The sequence below is a fragment of the Oncorhynchus masou genome, chromosome 11 (assembly GCF_036934945.1).
Source record: "Oncorhynchus masou masou isolate Uvic2021 chromosome 11, UVic_Omas_1.1, whole genome shotgun sequence".
Lineage (NCBI taxonomy): Eukaryota > Metazoa > Chordata > Actinopteri > Salmoniformes > Salmonidae > Oncorhynchus > Oncorhynchus masou.
Genome location: NC_088222.1, coordinates 46,674,654 through 46,701,117, shown reverse-complemented (window position 1 = coordinate 46,701,117; position 26,464 = coordinate 46,674,654). Strand labels below are relative to the sequence as shown.

Genomic DNA, 26,464 nt, shown 5'->3' with positions numbered 1-26,464 from the left:
AATGTAGCCTGCTACCACAGGAACTTCAGTAGATGGCATTAGTAATAGCATGCTGCTGGAGGGGACAGTGGCTGTGTGTGTGTGTGTGAGTGTGTGTACTAAGGCATGGTATAACCATGTAGAAACAGTGACGGTAGGAATTTTAACACTTCCTCTCATAATTTCCTTTTCTAATGCCAGTCACGGGTTTCTCCACAGTGGTCTGATCAACACTTCGTGTGAGTCCTCTACTGTACCTGCAACCATGGAAACAGATGTGTGACAAAGTGTGACACAGTGATCATCACAACCCATCAATGTGTATTGGGATGTGATTTACAGCAGTGTTGCTCAATCTCCGGTCTGGCCATCTATCTACCTGATATCTATCGCTCCTTTCTCCCGTTCTCTCTACTGTGTTTATCTTCAGACTTGCACATGGTAGATTGTCAGACGCTACTGATACCACCGCCACAACAAAGTATGACATAATTGATATCATATTATTTGAAACAACATGTTAATAATTGTGCTACATCACTCAGATCACATCGTACCTAAATAGAAGAGATAACAGATAAAGGAGGCCCACGCTATTAGGATTTGTCTTTATTCACCGTTATACGAGGGTACAGCTTTCCAAATGCAACTACAGTACAGACCAGTATTTCAGACTATATTTTAAAAACAGTGAGTGGCCAGTAACAGTCAGAGGATGGTGAAATCATAGAAAAAGAATGAATAGAATTTCTACGGGTGTAATAGTCAGAGGCCCATGTGCTGGCCCATTGGTTCTTTGGTGTTTTGTGTGTATCACTAGCCTGATCCAGATTAGTTTGTGCAGTCTTTCCAACTCCCATGGTCATTGTCAACAAAATGATCTGGGACTAGGCTACAGAATCACTGGTATCCTGGCTCTTCTTGGCTGTGTTAACGTCTGTAAGCAGAGAGGGAGAGAGAGAGAGCGAGAGAGAGAGAGAGAGAGAGAGAGAGAGAGAGAGAGAGAGAGAGAGAGGCAGCAAGCACAGAATGATGATGCAACAGCAGGACTGCAGTCACTGTTTGCAGATCTAATAATTTTCAGTTCCTAGCAAGCGCATAGTAGGAATGAGGAGAGTGTGTGTGTATGTGTATGTGTAACTGTTTTTTGTTGTGGCTTGACTCAAATGCAGATAGTAATTACTGCAGTGTGGGATAGAGCAGGCAAGTGGTGTTAGTGTGAGCACACGTGAAACGTATAACGTTATATATGCATTTCCAGAGCCTCCTGTAACTATACAATAGGTGTGGAATTATCACAGTTTTGCCTACCTTCTCTCTTTCTGTCTAACCATTTCATCTGTGTCTACTATGTGTGTGTGAGTGTGAGGGTGTGTTTATGTTTATGTTTGGAGTTTCACTCCTCTTCTTCCTCCTCTTCATGATGCTCATCATGATGGTGCCCATTGCCACTTCCCTTCCTCGTTGTCATGTCGTAGGGCTTGGTCTTGCTGCTGCCCATGGCGACAGGGATGGAGATCTCTGCAGCCTTGATGGCCTGCCTGTTCAGAGGAGTCTCCACGGTCAGCACTCCCTCGGGAGATAAGGTGGACGTCACCTTCTCAGCATCAGCCATAGGGGGCAGTCTGGACCACGGAGGAAAGGAAACATCACAGTCAGGCTACTGTACAGTACAAAAATACTTTACTGAGGCAGACAGTGCTTTTATCTCGCAATATGCAGTATCTTTAATGTCATTTGATATCAACTTTATTCAGAATCACTGGTGTATGAGTTCAGCTTCAGCACTAGGGGGCACTCTGGAGCAGGGAGAGATAACAGCACAGTCAGGTTGCTGTACAAGACCAGATACGCTGGAAAGCTGTTATCGGTGGCTTATGCTCCAGGGGGAGTATGAACCTAAGCAAGTAAGGAAGGCTTCTATTTGGATGCTGCCTATAAAATACTTTACTGAGACATCTTAATTTTCTTGAAATGTAATTCGATAGAACCTTCATTTATTATAGGCTTTCCAGCCTGCTGGTTGGGGCAGTGTTGATTGTCAGAGTCATGGTATATGTAGTGGCCCGTGGATGGCGATACAGAGACCCATGGAGCTCAGCCCAGAGGGAGGACGGCTGGCTGTACTATATAAACACAGTCAGTCGCCGCCGGTGTTGCTTTGCTCAGCCTTCCGCTACACTCAACCCTCTGCAGGCTTGACCAATCAACCAAAAGAGGCTCACAGGACCAGACCCATGATAATAGTATCACTAGACTTTTGTTGTTGATGTAATCAACATTGAAACAAATGGGAGAGACATTATTTTGGACAGTCACTGACAGAGACACTACACACATTTTTTATGATGCCTTTTCAGCACGGTGACAAAATGGCTACGACTGGTTGCGCAACAATGGGTTATTCATCTGTTGCACAGTCTGCCAGGTTTGTTGATAGGATTGTCACTGTGAGTTGTATCATCGTTATTAATATTGGCAATGACGTTGTGTTACTTACGTGTATTTCCTAGTGAAGCATCTGGACACAAATCCATGCTCGTCCTTCCTCTCCTCATGCTTGCCTGTGGACACAGAACACACACGGGTCAGTCTTAGCCCTGTCTCACACTGGAGACTGCAGTCACTTCATGTGCCATGACCACAGTGTATAAATGTTATTTTGTGCAAAAACACAAGCTTCCTTGAGCGTTTTGCTTAGGAAAACCGTCTTTTCTGTTGGACAAGGGGCTGAGAATAGATGTCATGTCCCTGTCCCCCTGCCTGGTGTCTGTACTGTACATGCATGTCCCCTTCGACACGTTCCCTAGCATGTTACCTGTGTGATGTACACTCAGTAGCCAATTTATTAGGTGCACCATCTAGTGCCAGGTCAGACACCCCTTTGCATCCAGAGCACCCTGAATTCTTCAAGGCGTGGATTCTACAAGAAGCATTCCTCTGGGATGTTGGTCCATGCTGACACGATGGAATCACGCAGTTGCTGCAGATTGGACAGATTGGACGGCGGTACATTCATGCTGCGAAATGCCCATTCCATCTCATCCCAAAGATGCTCTATTGGGTTTGGTCAGCAATAATGTTCAGATATGCTGTGTTTAATTCGTTGCTCAGTTGGTATCAAGGGACGTATCGTGTGCCAGGAAAACATTACCCACACCAGTACACAACCGCAACAAGCCTGTACCGTTAACACCAGGCAGGAGGGTCCATGGACTTATGCTGCTTAAGCCAAATCCTGACTCTGCCATCCTGACTCTGCATGACGCAACAGGAACCGGGATCCTTTGGACCAGGCAATGTTTTTCCACTCCTCAATTGTCCAGTGTTGGTGATTGCGTGCCCACTGGAGCAGCTTCTTCTTGTTTTTAACTGATAGGAGTGGAACCCGGTGTGGTCGTCTGCTGCAATTGCCCATCCGTGACAAGGATTGAGTTGTGCGTTCCTTGATGCCATTCTGCATACTACTGTTGTATTGAGCTTCTTAACTTGCACAACTCTTGCCATTCTCCTTTGAACTCTCTCATCAATGAGCTGTTTTTGCCCACAGGGCTGCCGCTGACAGTATATTTTTTATTTGTTGTACCATTCTCGGTAAACCCTAGACAGTGACGTACGTGAAAAGCCCAGGAGGGCAACTGTTTTCCAGCGTGCCTGGCACAGATGATCATACCAAATTGAAAGTTGCTTAGGTCACTCATTTTGCCCATTCTAACGTTCAGTGAACAGTAACTGAATGCCTCGATGCCTGTCTGCCTGTTTTATATAGCAAGCTACAGCCACGTGACTCATTGTCAGTAGGAGTGATCTAATTTCTTGAACGGGTGGTGTACCTAATAAACTGTCCACTGAGTCCATGCGGCAACTGGTTTATATCTCTATGTCTCTCACCAGGTCCCTATAAATACACATGCCAGGCTTGAAATACTGACAGCATATCTTTTTGTTATGATTATGTTATGACAACAGCTGATCTGATAATAGGAGTTTGCCACAGGGACCAGTCCCCTTTCCTGCAGGACTACAACACTGTGAAAGGGCCTTTAACCAGGCATTTATCAAACACGGATAAACAGCCACACCTTATACAGCCACACCAGTTACTTAGCTTTGATAGGAACATGGGAAGCGTGCAAGTGTTATAAGCAACTATACAAGGATGCAGTGTTCAGTCAGAGCTTTGTTGATCATAACCGTCTGCTGCTAGAGGAGGAGAGAACAAGAATACGCTCTGGAACTGGACCAGCAGCCCATTTAAAGTAGCAGATCAGAAACACAGCGAGAGTGAGTCATGGATAAATGTCCTCTCTCTCTCTCTCTCTCTCTTCTCTTTCTCTTTCTCTCTTTTCTCTCTGTCTCTCTGTCTCTCTCTCTCTCTCTCTGTCTCTATACCCCTCTCTCCCTCTCTCTCTCTCTCTCTCTCTCTCTCTCTCTCTCTCTCTCTCTCTCTCTCTCTCTCTCTCTCTCTCTCTCTGTCTCTCTGTGAGTGGATATGGTACCAGAGAGGGTCTGGGTTCTCTCATGGATTTGATGATATCATTAACTATTCTCCTTAAAAATACTTTCTGTTCCAGACTAACCAACAAGTAACTAAGGGAAGATATTCAATGTCAAGATGAAAAAGTGTTAGTCCAATCTACAGTTTGTACACCCTAACCCTAAGTATGTGATACTTCAACATAAAATACAGGGTCTTTATTACATTTTAGTCATTTAGCAGACACTCTTATCCAGAGTGACTTATGGGAGCAATTAGGGTTAAGTACCTTGCTCAAGGGCACAGAATTTTTACCTAGTCGGCTCAGAGATTCAAACCAGCAACCTTCCAATTACTGGCCCAACGCTCTTAACCACTAGGCAACTTATTGTAAGTCTAATTTACAATTTGGACATACTGCCCAAGTCCCCACTCTAAAACAATGTTATTGTTGTAATAGTCTTCTCAAAACTAGCATATGTAACACAATAAAATGGGTGCCTTCCTCTAGTGTACAGTACAATACATATCTCTGTTGTTGTAATGTGAATAATGTCTCAGGAATCTATGGGCACTGTTCCAGCAGCCCCCAACCCCTCTCTCCCTCTGTCCATCTCCCTCTCCTTCCCGTCCTCTGGTCTACAGAGACCATGGCTGTGTGGTATATTGTGATGTTATGTGATGTGACTTTGGGCTGAGCCCTTCACATAAAACAATCAACACAGGTTACTACAACAAGTGTTACTCTCACTGTCCTCCATGTCACAGCAACAACTCACTTACTATGACAAGTGAAACACTGTAGTGTGCTTAGTAGTATTTAGTAAGTGAGACATCTCATGTGCCTCATTCATCGTTAAATGCATGTGTAACATATACCCACTAAAACTCATTAGATCCAGGTCTCACTTGAAAAATAGATTTTTATCGAGACTAACCTGGTTAAATAAAGGTTAAATAAAACATTATGATGCTAAGAGATGCAAAACAGAAACGAGCTAAGCTAGACAAAGATGCTGTATTAATTCTAATAAAACAACATGTTTTGATGCACATAAACAAATTCTGCATATTATGAAGTCAATTGAATGTACTGCGGTAGCTACAAAGTTATACTGATTTTGTCTACTGAGACAGACACATAGGCACAGGGAGGAGAAAGAGACGGACACAGAGAAAGGGAGAGCCAGAGACACACACAGAAAGAAAGAGACAGACAGAGCCGGTGAGACAGAAGCAGCCTAATTCTGATCGTTTGACCAATCACATCAGATATTTTCTCATCAGTTCTTCTTCAGCGATGATCATATTGGTCAAACAACCAATTAGTGAGAAAGAAATGTGAATTGTGCTGCCTGTGTAAACACAGCTATAAGAGAGAGAAAGATACAGACAGAGACAGCGCCAGAGACAGAGCCAAAGCTCAATAGAGCTAGTTAGAGCTAGATAGAGATGAGTTTATTACCAGTGATCTCTACCACACCATCCTTGGTCTTGACCACCAACTCTTCAGGGGAGAAGTGGTTGACGTCCAGAGTGACCTTCCAGGCCTCCTGGGTCTGCTTGATCTCAGACATGCCAGTGCTGAGCTGGCGGGAAAGGGCGCGGGAGTACGATGCTGCCCCAGCCTGGGCCATCATAGGGGCCTGGACCATCATTGGGGCTTGGGGCATCATTGGGACTAAGGGCATCATTGCACTCTGCTGGTGGGGCATTATAGAGGGCATGAAGCCGGCAGAGGGCACGTCGTGGCCGAGGGCGGGGCGCATGTATCCGGGCCAGTGGGTGCTGGAGAAGGAAGGTAACCCCTCTGCGTGGGCAGGCATACCGAAGGACTGGTCGAAGAGTCGGTTGCCCTGGTACCAGTCCCTGTAGGGGTCCCAGCTAGGGGTGCGGAGCAGGCTGAAGGGGATGAGTCTCTCTGTCATGTTTGCTGGAAGAAGAGGAGTAGTACTGTTGCAGTAGTAGAGCTGTGAAGCTGGCTGGCTGTAGATGCCGTTGGTTGGTGTCTCTCTCAAACTTCCACCGAAATTAACGTCTGCTTCTCGGCAGAGAGCTTTTATACACACAGCCACCGCCCACTTCTAGTCAACACTGTCACTGACCCTCCCTTCTCACCCCATCTGCCTCCCCCCCTCCCCGGACAGATATTTATAGAATGAACTAGGTCTATTCGTGTCAGACATAGCACTAGAATGGAATCCAAGTCCAAGACAGTGACGTAGAGCAGTTTTGCTGGGATTTTACAGCTAATCTCATGCTATTTTACATACTCGCCATGAGGCTTAGAGAGAAAATGTTGCTGTTTTAGAGGTCCTTTCCTGCTATTCTACACATTTTGCCATGAGTCTGAGAGAATATTTAGCAGTTTTAAAGCTAATTTCCTCTTATTCCCCCTAAAATTGTCATGGCATATGACGTGTTCATATGCTATCTGCAACTCCCAAAGCCTGGGGACAATGACGGGATGTGCCATGCCAGTGCAAAGGCCCTCCCCTTTACCCCACTACCCCTCTAACAACTGCCAAGCACTCCGTTTCACCCTCTCCTCCGCCCTTTCTCCCAATTGTAATCCCCCTCTGAGCCCATCCTAGCCATGACACAGGGCTAGAGGAATCTGAGAGTTTGTTGTAAAGCAGACAGCCCTGCTCAGCAGAACTAGAGCTCCCCTGCATGGAGGGGAGACATACGTATGCTGTTTCTAACACACAGGCTGGTAGAGGACAGGACATTATGTGACAAGCCAACCAGCCACATACGTGCTATTAGAATGTAATCCTAGGAGCTCGGACAAGCAAAACACAACACAGACACCACTGACAACACACACCCACACTCAAGCATGCTTGCATAAAGTACACACCCACAAACCCACAAAAACACACAGAGAATGCACACAAACATGGAGGTATTTGGTGTGATATGAGTTACTCCTGATAGGCATGGAACCAGAGCTTAGTTAGACAGGGTTGATACTGATGTAGACAGTATATCTCCTTCCTATTTCTGATAGTAAAGTCACCAACAGAATGGCATCCCACTAATCTCATGGACACCCTGTTTCCTTTCAGATATGTTCCACTGCTGGCTCTATGCCCTGTGGTATTTTGGCTCCAATACATTATTTTTTGTTTTTTACCAATCTTGAACAAGGACTTGGTTTTGGCATGCACCTTTCAGCCTACATTATATTGATTTCAGAAAATGTGGATAAATGTTAGGACTAATGTCCATTTAGTCCATGGTATCAATACTGTTCCTGTACAGGTTACATTTCGTGTCCCAGTGTGTAATAGAGTTCACAGTAAAAATGAGTAAATCTCAGTCTGACTGAGGAAAATAGAATTATGCCACAGAAAACATTTTAGTCCCAGTCTAAAAAGAGTCAAATGTACTCTGGTAATGGACTAATTTCTTTCTGAGTTGTATTCTCTCAATTTAGTCTTGATATTTAACTCTGCATCATTGCGTTTCACTCTGTACAGTATTAATTGAAAATAACTTTTTATTTTTAAACTCCCTGTAGTGTTGATCAGTGTTCTAGAGTTAGTTGTTTACTCTCACAGTAAAATCGCAAGAGCTAATTCAACTCCTATGAGTCAAATGCAGTTAATATGGTCCCATTTGAGGTATAATGGTGATTAATTTTCATTTGCATATTTCTTAATGTGTCACATTATGGTGGCTTGCAATGTGACATCCAATGTCTATTGGAATCCAATTAGAGGGAGGTTGTCCATTTTACATCAACCACAACTTACATTCAGACTGCATGTCAGAGCAGAGAGGACAATACTGTTGCTTGAGACTACCTACACTCTTTGAAAAAAAAGTGCTATCTAGACCCTAAAACGGTTCTTCGGCTGTCCCCATGGGAGAAACCTTTGAAGCGGTGGATCTTTAGACTCTTTTTGTTTCCAGGTAGAACCCTTTGGGGTTCCATGTAAAACCCTTTCCACAGAGGGTTCTACATGGAACCCAAAAGAGTTCTACCTGGAACGAAAAAGGTTCTACAGCTGAAGAACCCTTTTGGAACCCTTTTTGAGTGTATGTCATGTAAACTGGAACAACCATCACAGTAACTGTTGCAATAAATCCAACCACTTAAAGACTGGTTTAGTTTAGACACATTTGTTACAAACAATTCTAAAAATCAACCTACGACAGAGCAATGATGGGAATTCTTTGACAATGAGGCCCGTCTCACATATGTGGATACGCCATAGATTTAACTCCCTGTCTCTGGCTACTCTTATTGGAGTTAAAAGGACTCAGTCCCAATCAACTCCAGTTATCAACACTAACTCCGGGGAGTGTAATCACTCTGTTGAGTTAAAATAACTCCTGTATAGTCAATTTAAAGCTTCAATGTTGAACTCTTAAATGTCGCCTTGATTTACTGGTGTAAAGTTGGAGCTGCTGCTTGGGTGGGCCTCAGACTTGTGTGAGCCTGGCAGTCTTCACACCACCATGGGTCTACATATTACCGTACTATTTCCATGAACTTGTGAACCCCAGGGATGGGATGGGTCGTTGGCACACTGTACCGCACAGCCAGGTGTTCGTCTTGGCTGAATCAGCACTACCACTAACTTGACAGTTCACCCATCTTATTTGAGGGTTTTATTAGAGGGGTAATATTGCCTTGTGTCTCTTCCAAAGAGCAGCACTGGATGGGAGTCAATATTCCGTCACATTAACTCAGACTAGTCTGAGTTGAATGCACAGTCCAAATATTTGAGATTCTCAATGTGTATTTGGTTTGGTACAATGAAACCAATGGAATAGTTCCAGAAGTGCACACTTCATTTGCCAGGCAAGATAAATCAAGAGCACAGGTTTAACTCGGACTCAAGAGTGCAGTGCATGGTTGAACATTCATGAGCTGGATTTTTTGTTGTTGTTGCCAACTCATGTCAAAGGATACCTGTTCTTGTATAGTTCAAAAGTACAGAGCCTAGGGTCAGGGTTCAGGTTAATGCATTTTCATTCATTCATTCATTCATCAGACTGTGCCTTTTTTTAAATGTATTTTATTTTACCTTTATTTTACTAGGCAAGTCAGTTAAGAACAAATTCTTATTTTCAATGACGGCCTAGGAACAGTGGGTTAACTGCCTGTTCAGGGGCAGAACGACAGATTTTGTACCTTGTCAGCTCAGGGATTTGAACTTGCAACCTTTCGGTTACTAGTCCAATGCTCTAACCTCTAGCCTCAGACTCATACAGATGCAACAATAACGTTGTAATTTCCCAGGAGCGATGCTGCCTGTATTCATCATATATTCACAGGTTACATGACATAGGTTGAATTTATGGACTTGGGAGGAAAGATAAACAGGGAGTTGGAAAAGTACACCAGGTTACAGAATATTCCAGTCCGTTTCTCTCAGGCCAGAGTTTCCAGTATCACTATGAAATAAAGTAAATATTTACATTAGCAACCTCTGTTGGTGGTACCTACAAAGAGCACATGCACGCATTACAGTATGAACATCGTGTAGACCTCAGTGACAACATTTTTTTCCCATGTCAAAAAAAGTAACTTTTGAAAGACAACACAAGTAGCTCATTTTTCATTGGTTTATATTTATTGTCCTGTATAATAACTTTTACACTACAACTAAATGACTTGTATACAATCCAAAGGTTTAGCGCTGTACTCTTAATATCGGAACAGGTTTGTTTAATATCATACTACGTTACAGTAACTCTGGTTACATTTTTAATGTAACACTGCATGAGTGACAGGAGGCATGACGAATGGGAAGGAAGACTCAAGGGGTTCCCTGATTGCATCATCACCAGCAGCTGTCTTATCAGCACAGAGTAATAAACTGAGGCAGGGAACATGATGGGCTTCTTGTGGGACTACCTGTGTCTGGGTTCAAGCGTTTTGAAAGCAGGGGCATTTGCTGTGTACGTAGTTTAGCTGACCACCGGCTTGCAAAATGAGTTGACCCTCTGTCTGAGACCTCATGCCAGGTCAGAGCCAGTTCCTAGGACACCTCTGGTAGAAGCAGGGTGCAGGGGATAGGGCCAGCCTGTTAGAGCAGGGGCAATGTGATTGTTTAGACCAACAACAAACTAGCCCAATCAACCCGTCTATGTCTGGAGGGAGATAATCCAGGCCTGATCAACGTTTTGGACAGAAGGATTTGGTAGAATTGGACCTTTGGAGCCCTGTAGAGTAGCAGCCGCTCTACGTAACTTTAACTATGTATCCCCTGCACCAGGAAACAGACAGGCAGAAGAATAAAAGATTGCATCAACACAAACGTTTAATACATGGTCTCTGTGGACTGTTCCAGTACTGTAATGAACCCTGTGTAAGAGCATTATAAAATACATCAGGTAAGGGAACACCGCCATAGAAACAAGCTACCGCCAACTCAGCTCACTCCCCTATTCTTAAAGGAAGCAGAAGCTTTCATCACAAATAAAAAGGATTTAGGTTAAAACATCAATGGACATACTGTATATTCAGAGATGAGAATACATACATTTGCAGCAATTCTCCCATGATATATTAGTATCTCAATGACACGATTCTTCAAATGGCTTTAAAAACATTTGATGAGACAAAACAAATAAATTATCAAATTAAATAAACAATAAATAACTTAATAGATAATTGAAATAAATAATTTAATAAATAGCTGTGGATAAAATATAGAACCACAAGAATACATGGATGCTTTTGCAGAAGGTTTCTGAAGTTTCTTAAGAAAGAGCATCTTTACAGAGCGACTTCACCTCATTGGTCATTGCAAAAGAGGTACAGTAGTATTTACATTAAAGGTGCAGTATGCAGAAATTCTAATAGTTTGCCTAATTTCAGTTTACGTGAAAAAACACGCAATGCATAGTGTAGAGAATCATTGTACTAGCTAAACCGCTGTGAAATATATTGTCAATAACCCAAAACATTGTATTTTCAGCCGTTTGAAGCTGGTGTACAAAACTGAAAGTAAAAGATGCAAAAACAAAACCTAAGAACAGGAATAATAGAAATATAGCACATAGAACAGATCTACTGCTTCTTAGACAAGCTTTCAATGCGAATGACAGATCTATAACTCATATTTCTATGTGTATTTGGTCAGGCCGCCCCAAAATGTACATATTGCAACTTTAATAGTTTGAACACAATAAATAGTGGAATAGGGAAAAGTATATAATAATACATTGGTTTTTATATCCCTTCTTGCCTCTGTGTGTAATTACAGGTCTGGTACGCCACGTACTATACAGATCAGAATGGGTGGAGAGAGGACAGATGCACCCTGGGAGCTGTAGTACTTTAGTGACATATGCACCCTGGGACCTGTAGTGCTGTAGTGTCCGTGACAGATGAACCCTGGGACCTATAGTGGCAGCCAGCAGGGCTCTCTGGTACAGCCTTCCTCCTTCCTGGTGCATCATCATACTAAGTCACCATCAAATAACAAGCCTCTTCAAAATCACATGGAATATACAGTGCATAGTTTACAAGCCAGAACTTACAGTTTAGAATCATTTATATATCCTGACATATATGCTACAACCTTTAAAAAAAACATACACCAGTTCCCTTCTGTGTGCTAAATTGTCAGCCGACTTTTGTTTTGTTCTTTATCGCTTCTCTTGATCTCTCAAGTTCCTAAAATAGAGCATTAGTGTCTTTGGGGAAATTATGTAATGCCATTGGAGAAAAAATGGCCCAGTACTGTTTGATTTAATTTGACTTATTTTCCATTTGTGACTCTTATTTTCCTCTTCTTCCACAAACTCATGATGTGTCCCAATGTTAGAATATATCAAATACAAGAACAACTTATTTTCTGGTTACTTTTGCTCCGTGGAAGATTATGGAGAAATTGCTTACAGACTTGTTCTTTAGGCTTTATCATTTATTTTCTAAAACCATGATCCGGGGAATGTTATTTTAAATAATTACCAGTGTGTTGCATCCATTTTAATATTATAGCACATTCATTTGATATATCGATTTTTTTTCCCTCCCACTTGTGGAAAAAAAATGGATATTTCAAATTAATGTGCTATAATATTAAAAACCTCCCTCTTCCTTCCATTGATCCAGGCTCAGGTTAAGAGAAAGGAGGAGCAATAAAGCGACCGGAGTATGGGCGAGTGGGTGTGTCGAAAGGAAAGTAGTGGGCGTGTGGAAAGGAGTGAGTGTGTCGGAATCACTCTGCTGTAGGTTAGAAGGTTTTGACTGAGCCGTTTTTTTGTTGTTTCCGTTTCTTACCACGCTACTGCCGTACACTGACCTACCATACCGCGAGAGTTTGGACTTCTGCTTGAGTCGGAGTTGTATTTCAGTGTTAGTTTTACACAAATAATTGTACACTTTCAGTTAGAAAACTGACGACTGTTTATTTTAGATTAAAGGTATTGATGGGTGTATTGTTGCTTCATGCATTGTACACGTGTGCTTACTGTGACTGTCACCCTGATATTGCCTACTAGGCAGTGGTGTCGCGGTGTTCTTGACGTTCATGCCCTTCCCATTGAGTAGTAGACTGCATCAAGGTGACATCTAGATGATTATCAATATTAGCTATTTCTGCACCGGTGTGAAAAAAATGTCCACGTAAGTTACCGTCAGCGACACGTGATACCCAGTAGGAAGCACTTCAAGTCAGCAGGCATGTTGATACAACACCGGTGCACTGGTTGACTCATCGTGCAGCCCAATCAGCCATGCAAAACGGTCTTGAGTGGCAACAAATCTGCCCAATTAGATTATTCGCTTTCTATACACCCAATGCCCATTCTCCGGTCGCCATAATGGGCAGCAGCTACCCATACTTGCGGGTTAACGCGGGTTAACATGAAGTATACAGAGATGGAGACTGAGGGTAAAAATGGACCAGAGGTCTGGCCCTGTGTTTGAACCATTCAGGGACATACAAATACATTGCATGATTTTTATTGTCTTTCTCTCTCTGGCTCTCTTTTTCCCTTTCTATCTACCCCCTCTCTCGCTCTCTTTCTCCCTCGCCCTTTCTTTCTCTGTCTCTCTCTCCTCAGAAGCCGGGGCTCTCGTAACTGCTGTGACTGTAGTAGCTGTGGTTGCGGCTGCGGGAGCGGCTGTGGCTCCTGGTGCGGCTGTGACTGCGGCTATAGCTGCTGTAGCTGTCATGGCTGCGACTCCTCTCCGAGTGGGAGGGGCTAGACATGGAGCTGGAGGAGGAGGGGCTTGGACGGTAGTACGGGATAGGCCGCTTCCGAGCGCTGAGGAGAGGAGACGATAGAAGGGATAGAAGGTTATACAGTGTATAAAAGGCTTGTGACCAGTTAGTGTGAGGAGGACCACCACTCTGACAGCTGATCTGAGAGCTGCTCTTTTGGCATGCCTCTGCATTGTACAGTACACTCCAATGGAAATACTGTAGGTTTGCAATATTATCATATGCTTTTCTGATTCCCAAAATATTTTGTACTTCAACTATACTTTGTCAAATGTTATAATCGCATAAAAAGATCATGAGAGGGTCATGTTTGGAACATAATAGAGGTCAACCAAAAGGGTCAGCTGTCTTCAAGGGGCAGGCCAGAAACGTGGCATAGTAGTTATTATGTGCGGCAGTCAAATTGAGAAGTGCTGAAAGAGAGCGGCTCCATGTGTTAGTTAGTAGGAGTCCGCAAGCGCACACACACACACGCACACACACGCACGCACGCACGCACCACACACACACACACACACACACACACACACACACACACACACACACACACACACACACACACACACACACACACACACACACACACACACACACACACACACACACACACACACACACACACACACACAATTCAAAAGGGTTAAGAGCATTGAGATTGCCTTGTTAGTGAGCACCCTCAAGGTGCAACTTAAGTGCCCACAGAGGTTGCTGCCGGGTAAATTGAGAGCTGTTAGCCGCAAAAAGACAGAAAATCATCTGAAGGTTAGCCATCACCCAGGAATCAGGAGAGTTAATCTAGAGGCAGGACGTCAGCATTATCAAGGTGCTCACTACCTACAGGGATGTTTTGCAAAAAAAATGTGGTAGTTGTAGTTCACAAATATAGAATCCCAAAGAATTTATATAGAACCACAATTTCTGGTTTACAGACAGACATCGTTTGACGAACCTTGATAGTGCCTTTATAAAAAACATGTGTTACAGCATTATGGCACATCAGTGACTGTATGTCTAGTGCAGGTGAATGTGGATTAACAGAAAGAAAGATGGATAGAAAGAGGGAGATCGAGAGGAAAGGGGAGGGTGCAGCATTACTCTAGGGAAGTCTGTTCGGTTGGTTAACTGCTTCACAAGGCTTCGGCAAGGAGGACTAGGGGAGTCCTGCTGCACGGCAACTGTTACCACGGTAACCTAGCCTGCAGCTCAGCAGTATTCCGTTGTCTTGGCTTCGGGGGGGGGGAGGAGAGAGACGGGGGAACCTTCCTTCGTACAGGAGGAGTGAGAGAGGAGTGTCACAGAACATTTCACTTGCATTTTATGGGAAACCACTACACACACATTCTGGGAAATACAATGGAATCATATTATTGCTACAGTGTGGCATCACTCAGCGGTAGCAAATTCAATCGGTGACAAAGGTTGTACACTTCTGTGATATAAATACATTTCACCTGAAATATTATAACGTGTTCAGTTCCACTTGGATGGTACTATACAACAGACACTCACATTTACACATACACTAAATACTATGGCATGTCAGATTAGAGAACATATAAGCACCCCACATTTACAGTAATCATGCTGAGGATTCACAATAAAATTGTTGAGAAAGAAAACCCTAGAGGGAGAAACCTTGACAAACTCTCCCATAGATGTCAGTGTTACACTTGGATTCTGCTCTCACTGAGGGAGCATGGTTAGATAGAGTCTCTGTTACCTGGTGATCCTGCGAGCCTCCATGAAGCTGGGAGAGTCTCGTCTCCTCTTCCTGATGGGAGAATAGCTCCTGGAGCGACGGCGAGCACGGTCAGCATCAGAGTGGTGAGGGCTGTCTCTCTCCCTAGTGGAGCAAGCAAAGATAAAATGAATATATGAGAAAAGTAATGTTTGTGTCTAAATAAATCACTGGATAGCAAGAAGAGTTGCAAAAGTTTCTAGTTAATCCAAAACGAGTGTTATCTGGCCTTCCGGGTCAGGTAAGCAGGAAAGCCAGTAGCCCCTCTTGGTGGTAGGTTAACCATCATTCATATACCAATAAGTAACCCTTCCGTAAGTGCTCACCTGGAGTTGTTCTGTCTGGCATGGGGGTGGGGGGACTTGGCCTTGCTGGGGCCTCTCTCTCTGGAGCCGGAGCGTGATGAAGAGCGTCCGGAGCTCCAGGAGCTGCTACGCTGTCGGACCCCCATGCCACCGCGCCCCCGAGACTCACTCTTCTTCCTGCCTGACCCAGATGTGTGGCGGTGCCGCCCCGGGGAGCCAGACTGGCTCTGGTGATGGGCCTGTCCCCGAACCCCATGGTGGTGCCGCTTGGACGAGTGGCCCCCTTTAGTCCTTGAGGTAGATGGATAAATGAGTATCAATTGATTATTGGGAACAGAGGAACGATAGGGGTCAGGATTGTTGGATACCTTTAGTAGATAATGTATGATGAAATGGGAGAGAGTGAGGCAAATAAATGCGTCACTCATTTTTTGTGACGTGCCACATTAGAAGATCACCAAACAGGTTGTTCAGTTCTCAAAGCGATCAGCCTGTTTTCATTCTAATTAGCATATCTTAGGATAGCACAAGTCAGGAGAATGAGAGTGGAGAGGGAAGTGCATAGGACTGTGCCCTGGACAGCAGACCAAGCACCAAACACAGTGGACATAAAAGAAGGGGCGAAGACCTTGTCCCGGAACTTGTCCCAGACCAATCTGGCCTTAATGTACTCTTACAATCTTTACCTGGATTAGAGGACTGGCCACCCCTCAGATTCTGGTTCCTCTCTAGGTTTCTTCATAGGTTTCTGCCTTTCTAGGGAGTTTTTCCTAGCCACCGTGCTTCTACATATGCATTGCTTGCTTTCTGGGGTTTTAGGCTGGGTTTCTGTATAAGCACTGTGACAACTGCTGATGTAAAAAGGGCTTTATAAATATATTTTATTTAATTGATTGAAGGACAGAACAGGTAAAGGTTATGTCAGTATGGAAGGTTGAATCTCTCTGCTTACTTCTTCCGGTGAGAGCTTTTTCCTCTGTGAGGATGCAGGTTACGTTGAGAGTGTGCGGAGTCACTGCTGTGAGCTGGCGAATGGGAGCTCTTCCCATGAGCTCTGTGACCTCTGTGACCTCCCCGTCTGCCCGACGACCCTATCGACTGACTTTCCTCTCCGTGTAGGGCCTCTCCAGCCTGGATTGCAGAACCTCCTCCTGGGGTCCTGTAAAGGGCATGGGTCTTGTGCTCTCCTCCTCTCAGCTGAGGCAGCATCATGGTCGACTGGTCTCCCGGAGTAGCAGCAGTCAGCATTCTCAGCTTCTGTAGAGAAATGATAACCAACAAAAGAAAAAAGAAAAAAAAGGGGGAAAAATAGAAAAAGGGCCTTAGAGTTTGTCACAGTGGAGTGTTTGAGCGCTACGGTGTACTTGGCAAAAGAGGGTCAACATCTAAAAGAAAAGATCTAGGTTTTTTCTCGATATGGCTTATAGACAGTCCTCTATGGTGCAGCGCATGCAATACTTGGCATGCAAAACCATAATGAGTCGAAGAAATCATAATCCCGAAAAGAAACGGAAAAAAACTAGAAGAGAAAGGGATTTTTTTATTTGTATTATGACCCAAATTAAGTTAAAGAGCAGAGAGAAAAGAGAGTATAGAGCTACAGACTTTGTAGAGTAGAAAAGGAGGACTTCTTCAAGTTTTAGTAATGGTAAAAAACAAATATGGAAAAAAAAGAGTAGACAACTTGACAGAACATCACAGAAATGGAAGGAACAAAATAAAATAGTCAAGGAACAATTATAGAGTCAAATCGAATCTGAAAAACGAATCGTCTGCTACTCAATAATTTTCTCTTTGTGGATTTTTTTTCCCTGTAGTAGACAATTGCTGAGATGTGAACAGCGACCCATTTTTTGTAATTTTTTTATCGTTACTCTTGTTTAACTCCCTTTTGGTTAACATCCACTTACCAATAAAGTGGCATTCCCTCCTTTAGTAGGTAAGGTATGAAGAAAAGGGAAAAGTGGGGCAACATAAGTGCATCATTAGATTTCACAAAATGCAAGAGAAAAAGACACAAAACCCTTCCCTGGCAGAGTGAGGCATCAGACAATGCATGGAAATCAACTGAAATTAAATCAAAAAGAAAAAGAGGAAGGAACACACCACAATGTTCAGGGATCCTCTCACACCGAGAGTAGCTACACCTTCCAGATCATTCTCCTGCCCAGCCCACTCCACCAGAGGGCAGGGCAGACAGTCTGTGTGAATGACCATTGAGTTAAAAGTAGTCTCAGCGATATGACATAGATGCAGAAAGTAAACAGCATAGTGGACCAATTTCTGCATCAACTAAGAGCGTTGGAGCGAGAGGCTCAACTTCTGCGGTTTTGGTGCCCTGGCGACCACTCTGTAAACAGTGTGAAGCGAACCCGTGCCCATGCGCAGATACTGTGTGTGACTGTGTGAGAGCAAAGTCTTTCATCTCGCTCATCTCAATATCTGCGGTGGTGCTCGTGACAATGTCATCTTGCTGAGTCTACCTTTAAGTTTAGGGCTTCCAAAGAGTTACGTTTAGGAGTCCACCCCCAGGTACTGTATTTTAGGTTACAGTTTGTTCAAACCGAGGCATTTCTTGTCAGTGTTGGGTTGCGCTTCCCCTGTAAGCCTCAGGCATATGATATTTTAATTGGCTCTGTTGAGATCTCTGTTTTTGTTCTCTGTTTTAATAATATCCATTCATATTAAAAATTCTGTACTATTGAATTTAACTCTAGCAAAAGAAACAGTCCTCTGCGAGAACAGAACCTCTGCAAATATTGTGTACTTCTAGACATTTATTGATGGGATTCTTAAAACTACAGTTTCATTTTAAACACAAATGTGTGTGGTAGATCAACTTCAGTAGGAGGCTTTTAAGCAAGTGGACGATGTTGAGAGATAAGGTATGCTGAGGACATTGAACTCGGACGCAGGCATATTCTGTAATAGCAGTGTACACAGGGCAAGGGGTTTCACAAAGTATTGTGAGTGCAGATGTTTGTGTGGAGCAATTGCATGGCTGTGTGTGTCTCCGGGATATAAAGGCAGATCAAATGTCAAAGCAGGTAAATATCAAAACACAGCGAGCTCTCCTGCATGCATTAACCTTCTCCCCTGTAAACGCTGACCGCTGAACTATGACTAAAACAGGGACTCTTCATTAAAAACAACAAGGATATTAAAACCTTCTCCACAAAACAAACAAAAGACTGAGCTGTAGATATAAGAAAACACACAACCACTGACGCAGATGATGACAGTTGTTAGAAACAGCCACCGAGGAAATAAACATGATCAAATCATAAGACGAATGTAACTATTTCACCAAGTGAACAGAGAGATGCTGGACAAACAGGAATAAATGCATTCTACCAAAACAGAAAGAAGTACACAAAGAAATGGGCCTTCTTGATATATATATATTGGGTGGGATACTGGACTGAATTCAGTATGAACATTTAAGAAGGATAGAGAAAAAAGGATAAACTATGATCCAAATCTTTTAAAAGCAAAATATAATAGAAAAAAAGGAACGATAAAATAAACTTCCTAAAGCTAAAGTTCCCTGGTGGTTAAATCATAGAAAGAGAGACAAAGAAACATTGACATCAAGATAGAGGGTGCTTCTGACATTCTCATTTCTGCATAAAGAAAGACCACGTGCCAAGGCAGAGTGTTACCTACCTTCCATTTCAATCAGTGACACGTTTGCAATATCAACAAAAAAAAGGAAAGGAAGAAAAAAGAAAACAAGGAGAAAGGAATGTTCTCCGCAGCGAAATGGGAAAAAGACAATGAACCTCTTTTAGTATCAACGCTACGAACTTCTTCCAGAGACTAAGGAGGAGAAGGTAAACAAACCAACAAACCGACAAAAAAGCTAAAGAAAATGGACAAACAAAACCAACACTTAAAATCAAAATCAAACTAAAGGTTAAAAAATGAATCTAAAAACTAAAATGATTTGCTGTCTTTTTCGCTTGTTCGAATGCAGCCATGGTTGCATCAAAAGGGAGAGGTGGGTAAAGGTTGGGTAAGTGAATAGAGTGATTCATGAAACAAAATTAAATCCATTGTTAAGATAGAATTGCTAGAGGAAAGGAAGGAAGGAGGGATGGAGGGATGGGTGGAGAGAAGGAAGAGCAGGCAGAGCTGGCATATGACAGACGAGAAGAAGGGAGAAGAGCATGTCCGGACAGCGGAGGGCGAGAAAGATGTGTCACACACAACACGGATGGACAGAACACGGATGGACACACAGAGTGGATTAGTTTTGGAAGGAGGGAAGCTGAGGGCGGGGCAGTAACTGCTTGAATGGACAACTAGTAGAGTCAGCACATTTAAAAGGGACCCCAGTTACATTTTGGAAAATATATTATTCAACAAGAGAACAAAACCCATTGTGGTTTACGAAAGCTATCGAATCCGTCTCAGAAAGCACACTTCTTACATATTCCTTTTGGGCTCAGCAATGCTCCAGGGTCATTACAGTGCCCCATGTTAGTACAAGGCCATTGTTATTAAGGCAGAATAAAAGGGTGATTCTTGGTCAATTTAAAGCCTTGTAAATCTAATAGTACAGTGAGCCTTGGGGAGGGTGGTACTGAACATATCAATATCTATACAAAGGGGAAATTAAATATGGCACTCGCATTCAAAAATGGCTTGGGTCCCTTTAAAATACCAATGTTACTAAATGTTGTGTGTGTGGTTCTATTTAGTTTCAACATTTGTATCACTGTTTTTTTGTGTGTTAGCAGATATAAATTTACCCTGGACAAGAAAACTACAGACAGAATCAGAAGGACAAACCGAGATGCAAAAATAGAAGAGACAGACAAGACCCAAGTTGCTGCTAACCATAGAGATACTACAGTATTATCTAGCTTTTGTTGGATCTATGATCTCCCAGAAAGGTTGGTATCCAAAATGAACAATATTGAGCGAGCAACCTCCCAAATACACAAGGTGTCTGAGCGCTGATGAATTGTCAGCAAGGGAGAGACACAATAATTCCCCTGTTTGTGGCGATTGACAGGAGAGGTCTCATGAACCAAAAACCTGTTTAAGGCTGATAGTATAGGATTAACTGTCAAAAGGTTGACAGATTTGAGCTTCAGTGATAAACACCTAGCAATTCTAGATTCACCTCAACACAACCGATTGGCTCAAATACTCAAACACTGAGCCTCATTATGCAACAATGGCACATGAGACTCCCCTTGCCAATCCCCATTGACTTGGAACACATAGAGATATAGAATATACTGCATATCAACATCAAGGAAAGTCTGACAGAAGTGATACTGTCACCTAGAGGCAACATGTAGGTCACATGATACAGTAAACAGGAAGTCAATAGAGAAAATAGAGAGACTAGAGCGAGAGAGAAAGGGTTGTTGTACACCTGATGTCTGGGAGCTCTCTCAGACTTCTGAAGGAAGGGGCTAACTATCACTGAGCAAAACATTGTGCTTTATAAAGACTGTATTGCAAGAAAAACTAGTAGTACACATACCCAGTTAACCTACTTGGTCCAGTTCCAAAGCATATGAGTGCTTTTTACATAAACGAGACAGAAAAGGAGCATTGGGCATTTATTTCATGGGGTAAATACTACTCAAATCGATAAAAAGCAGGAAATAAAACAGTCATAAATGAATACAAGCAGTAAGAGAGAGAGACAGACAGACAGACAAATAGAGCAGGTGAGACCTCTCATAAACACATGCAAGCTTCAGAAGGAAAGGAAATTGAAGGAGATAGCATCATCTGTCATTCATTATTCTAGACAGAATGTTTTCGGAGGCTGCTCTACACCCCATTTAGTTGCTTAGTCAGCAGTGAATGTGAAACAGTAATGGCTATTGCCTTTGGTCTAAATTATGTCTGTTGTTTTGTTAGCAGAGCACACTGTTACAGTGGCTTGCGAAAGTATTCACCCCCTTGGCATTTTTCCTATTTTGTTGCCTTACAACCTGGAATTAAATAGATTTTTGGGGGGTTTGTATAATTTGATTTACACAACGTGTCTACGACTTTGAAGATGCAAAATATTTTTTATGTGAAACATACAAGAAATAAGACAAAAAACAGAAAACTTGAGCGTGCATAACTATTCATCCCTCCCAAAGTCAATACTTTGAGGAGCCACCTTTTGCTGAAATTACAGCTGCAAGTCTCTTGGAGTATGTCTCTATAAGCTTGGCGCATCTAGCCACTGGGATGTTTGCCCATTCTTCAAGGCAAAACTGCTCCAGCTCCTTCAAGTTGGATGGGTTCTGCTGACAATCTTTAAGTCATACCACCGATTCTCAATTGGATTAAGGTCTGGGCTTTGACTAGAAATTCAAGACATTTAAATGTTTCACCTTAAACCACTCGAGTGTTGCTTTAGCAGTATGCTTAGGGTCATTGTCCTGCTGGAAGGGGAACCTCCGTCCCAGTCTCAAATCTCTGGAAGACTGAAACAGGTTTCCCTCAAGAATGTCCCTGTCATCCATCATTCCTTCAATTCTGACCAGTTTCCCAGTCCCTGTCGATGAAGAACATGGTATGGTATTCTCGGGGTGATGAGAGGTGTTGGGTTTGCTCCAGACATAGTGTTTTCCTTGATGGCCAAAAATCTCAATTTTAGTCTCATCTGACCAGAGTACCTTCTTCCATAAGTGTGGGGTGTCTCCCACATGCCTTAAGCAAACATGCAAATCATAGTGCTGCTTGCTTGGTGGTGTTGCAGACTCTGGGGCCTTTCAGAACAGGTATATATATATATATATACTGAGATCATGTTACAGATCATGTGACACTTAAATAAAGTCCACCTGTATGCAATCTAACTTATTATGTGACTTCTGAAGGGAATTGGTCGCACCAGATCTTATTTAGGGGATTCATAGCAAAGGGGGTGAATACACATGCACGCACCACTTTTCCATTTTAAATTTGTATAATTTTTTTAAACAAATAATTTTTTCATTTCACTTCACCAATTTGGACTAGTTTGTGTATGTCCATTACATGAAATCCAAATAAAAATCCATATAAATTACAGGTTGTAATGTAACAAAATAGAAAAAACACCAAGGGGGGTGAATACTTGTGCAAGGCGCTGTAGCTAGGTTCAGTTAGATTCAAACGCAAAATGCTACCTCAGTTCTAATGAGCCATCTATAGTAGGGAGATTATGGTGACGACTGAAAGATAGTGATTTAAAACACAACAGTCCAGTCAGTCTGTCGTTCTTTGTGGTTGTTTCACAGATAGATCAAAATAAAGCAGATTAGGAGGGGTTACCGTTTTCAAAGGAGCCAAAGCATGGAAACAGTTCCAAACGAGACAGTTAGGGAGGAATAAGAATGACAGAAGACAAAATCAATTCTGAGTAAACTAGACAAGATGTCTGGTTAGTTTCAGTGATAAATACCTAGCAATTATACATTCACTTTTTATACACCTATCATTCTTGCTACTGTACCAGTACAGCAATGACTTCTCTGTCGCTCATTCTGTTCTGAGCAATAACATCCATGTTATAGCCTACTTTAGTGACAGTACTGAGGCATTTGGTGGCACTAGAGCTGAACGCGTAACCAAACTGAAACCAAATCACGTGTATAAACTAGAAGCATTGGACATTTCATGCATTAGGTTCAGTTCAAATCACCACATAATCTCAAAGGCCAAACCAGATAATATCATTCTCATATGACAACATAAGATAGAACTGGTTGAGTTCAGATGTAAAAATAGCATAGTTGAGACCTACATTTTTACAACCATCTTTGTTTGTTAGATCAGTCAGCTACAGATGGTTTCATTGACAGCTGTTATCAAGCATTACCATCAAGCATGATCAACTGACAACTTTTGACTAACATTTACAAAACGTCCTAAACTCTACAGCATATCAAAGAAATTAAACAGTGCCTTCATGAGAACTACTAATAAGTACTTTTTACATAAGCAACCTCCTGTTTCATATTTGATTACATTTGAGGGAGCTGTAGCAAAAGCAAACATTAAAAGTATTATTTGTTTCCTTTCCCTGGCTAAACTGCTTCAGAAGTGAGCTCTCACTATTTCATCACTGCAGGAGCTTGCTGCCTAACAAAAACCAAAGAGTTTCCAGCTCATTAGCAAACCCTGAGGTTCCGCCCCAAATGGCACTCTATTCCCTATATATGGGCCCCGGTCAAAAGTAGTGCACTATCCTGTATATAGGATGCATTCGGGAAAGTATTCAGACCCCTTGACATTATCCACGTTTTGTTATGTTACAGCCTTATTATAAAATGGATTAAATCATTTTTTCCCCTCATCAATTTACACACAATAGCCCATAAGGACAAAGCAAAAACAGGTTTTTAGACCGTTTTGCTCATTTATTTAAAAAAAGAAAGAATAATATCACATTTACACAAGTATTCCTTTACTGAGTACTTTGTTTGAAACACCTTTGGCAGACATTACATACTCGAGTCTTCTTGGATATGACACTACAAGCTTGGCACACCAGTATTTGGGGAGTTTCTCCCATTCTTCTCTGCAGATCCTCTCAAGCTCTGTCAGGTTGGATGGGGAGCATAGCTGCACAGCTATTTTCAGGTCTCTCCAGAGATGTTCGATCGGGTTCAAGTCAGGCTGTGGCTGGGCCGAAGCCAATCCTGCGTTGTCTTGGCTGTGTACTTAGGGTCGTTGTCCTGTTGGAAGGTGAACCTTCACCCCTGGCTGAGGTCCTGAGCACTCTGGAGCAGGTTTTCATAAAGGATCTCTGTACTTTGCTCCGTTCATCTTTCCCTCAGCCTCATGCTGTGGGGATTGTTTCAGTGTCAGGGACTGAGAGACAAGTCAGGAGACTTGTCTCTCAGTCCCTGACACTGAAACAATCCCCACAACATGGGGCTGCCACCACCATGCTTCACCGTAGGGATACTGCCAGGTTTCCTCCAGACGTGAGGCTTGGCAATCAGGCCAAAGAGTTTGGTATTGGTTTCATTAGACCAGAGAATCTTGTTTCTCATGGTCTGTGAGTCTTTAGGTGCCTTTTGGCAAACTCCAAGCAGGCTGTCATGTGCCATTTACTGAGGAGTGGCTTCCGTCTGGCCACTCTACCATAAAGGAGAATGATGGAGTCACTCTGTTCTTGGGGACCTTCAATGCTGCAGAAGTGTTTTGATACCCTTCCCCAGATCTGTGCCTCAACACAATCCTGTCTTGGAGCTCTACGGACAATTCCTTCGACCTCATGGTTTGATTTTTGCTCTGAAATGCACTGTCAACTGTAGGACCTTATAATGACAGGTGTGTGCCTTTCCAAATCATGTCCAATCAATTTAGTTTACCAAGTGGACTCTGTTTTTTAAGATATTTCTGTTTTTTTAAATTTTTAATACATTTTTAAACATTTCTAAAAACCTGTTTTCACTTTGTCATTATGGAGTATTGAGTGTAGATGGATGAGGAAAAACACATTTTAGAATCAGGCTGTAACGTAACAAAATGTGAAAAAAGTCAAGGGGTCTGAAAACTTTCCAAATGCAGCATGTGCCATGCAAACGCTCACTTGGGCCAGAGATTAATTGATCATAGCCAGTCTTCATTTTTTAAATCTTATCCCAGATCTGTTTTTGCTCTCTTGGCGTGGACATGTTTGTCCTGTCTTGGCGTGGAAATGGCCATAGGAGGCAAGGCAGCACAAACAGATCTGGGATGAGGCCACAGCAAACTCTTTGTTACGTATGTATGACTCAAACATTCATCCCTCCCTCTAACCTGTTACGTCAAAGGTTGAGATAGTATAAGTATCAAAGTGATGCCGGAAATAATTAGTGGCAGCAAGATTGCACAGGAGGACAAAAGTGGTTGGAAGATATATAGAGTAAAACTAGCCTGCAAAAACAGGAATAACTAAAAGAAGAGTCATTCTATAACAGTACCAAATAACGAGAGAGGAGATAATGTCACAAACCGACACAAAGAAAATAAATCATGTTCATAGGAGAGGGAGGTGTGGAGGTTACCATTTGAGTGTAGATTAGAATGTGTGTGTGTGTGTGTGTGTGTGTGTGTGTGGGGGAGGGGGGGGAGGGTTAGGGAGGTGGCGGAGCGAGATAGAGGAGACTACATACATCTTGCCCTTTGTTGCCCTCGGCCACGTGGTTGTGGTTGAGTCTGCCGGCTTTGCCGTTGCGGGCATGGTCTTGGTGGTGGTGCCCGTTGTGCCACGCGACAGGACCGTCAGGACCGCCAGGACCGGGAGACGGGGACGGGCTCACACAGGCCTTGTGTCCGTCTGTCTTGTGCTTGGAGTTGGGCCTGGAGGGACAGACGGACAAACAGGAGTACTGAACCAAGCTGCTGACATGACACAGACTCAAGAGAATATTATACTATACCAGCTACGTATAGGCTGTTTGAGACTAAACAGTATAGCCTAGGCTATAATTACCTTTTCAACTACAGTCAACTACATTCTGATCAAATAATAATCATGAATCTCTAGCAAAGCTGTTGCAAACCTTAAGTCAGTGTTCCATCAATAGACCAAGAAGAGTATGATTGTGTGAAACAGTGAAGGCATGCATCTAAGGGGAGGGGGGGGGGGTAATGGGAGTCCTACCTGCTGGGGGACTTGGAGGGGCTGTGGCCTGTGGAGGAGTGTGATGCACTGCGGGAGCTACAGCAGCTGCCTCTACGTTGAGACCTCCTACTGGGGGACTCTACTGGGGACCTGTGGGACACACGTACATTCAGAGACACACACGCATACAGACGAGTACACGCC

At 43.0% G+C, this 26,464-nt stretch overlaps 2 protein-coding genes across 3 annotated transcripts in view; both read right to left on the bottom strand.

Moving 5' to 3' along the window:
• Window positions 1-572: 572 nt before the first annotated feature.
• Window positions 573-6,492, bottom strand: hspb1 (heat shock protein, alpha-crystallin-related, 1). Its single transcript, XM_064978650.1, has 3 exons — window positions 5,922-6,492; window positions 2,480-2,543; window positions 573-1,604 (listed from the first exon to the last, which is right to left on the bottom strand). The coding sequence occupies exons 1-3, from the start codon at window positions 6,382-6,384 to the stop codon at window positions 1,376-1,378; spliced, it is 756 nt and encodes a 251-aa protein (XP_064834722.1). The 5' UTR covers window positions 6,385-6,492; the 3' UTR covers window positions 573-1,375.
• A 3,061-nt stretch (window positions 6,493-9,553) lies between these two features.
• Window positions 9,554-26,464, bottom strand: part of LOC135548748 (serine/arginine repetitive matrix protein 3-like) — a 147,589-nt gene continuing 130,678 nt past the window's right edge. The window contains exons 9-14 of one of the 2 annotated variants that reach the window (XM_064978648.1): window positions 26,300-26,410; window positions 25,809-25,995; window positions 16,649-16,953; window positions 15,718-15,987; window positions 15,374-15,496; window positions 9,554-13,696 (exon numbers count right to left, since the gene is read on the bottom strand). In XM_064978648.1, coding sequence (XP_064834720.1) covers window positions 13,489-13,696; window positions 15,374-15,496; window positions 15,718-15,987; window positions 16,649-16,953; window positions 25,809-25,995; window positions 26,300-26,410 — 1,204 coding nt within the window. In that variant the 3' untranslated portion in view covers window positions 9,554-13,488. The remainder of the gene's footprint in view (window positions 13,697-15,373; window positions 15,497-15,717; window positions 15,988-16,648; window positions 16,954-25,808; window positions 25,996-26,299; window positions 26,411-26,464) is intronic. The other variant, XM_064978649.1, reaches the window with a different exon arrangement.

Coding starts and splice junctions, on each gene's coding strand:
- hspb1 (XM_064978650.1), bottom strand. CDS start 6,384: ATGACAGAGAGACTCATCCCCTTCAGCCTGCTCCGCACCCCTAGCTGG. Junction 2,544..5,921: donor TGGTGTGGTAGAGATCACTG/GTAATAAACTCA, acceptor CTGTGTCCACAG/GCAAGCATGAGGAGAGGAAG. Junction 1,605..2,479: donor TGCTTCACTAGGAAATACAC/GTAAGTAACACA, acceptor TCCGTGGTCCAG/ACTGCCCCCTATGGCTGATG.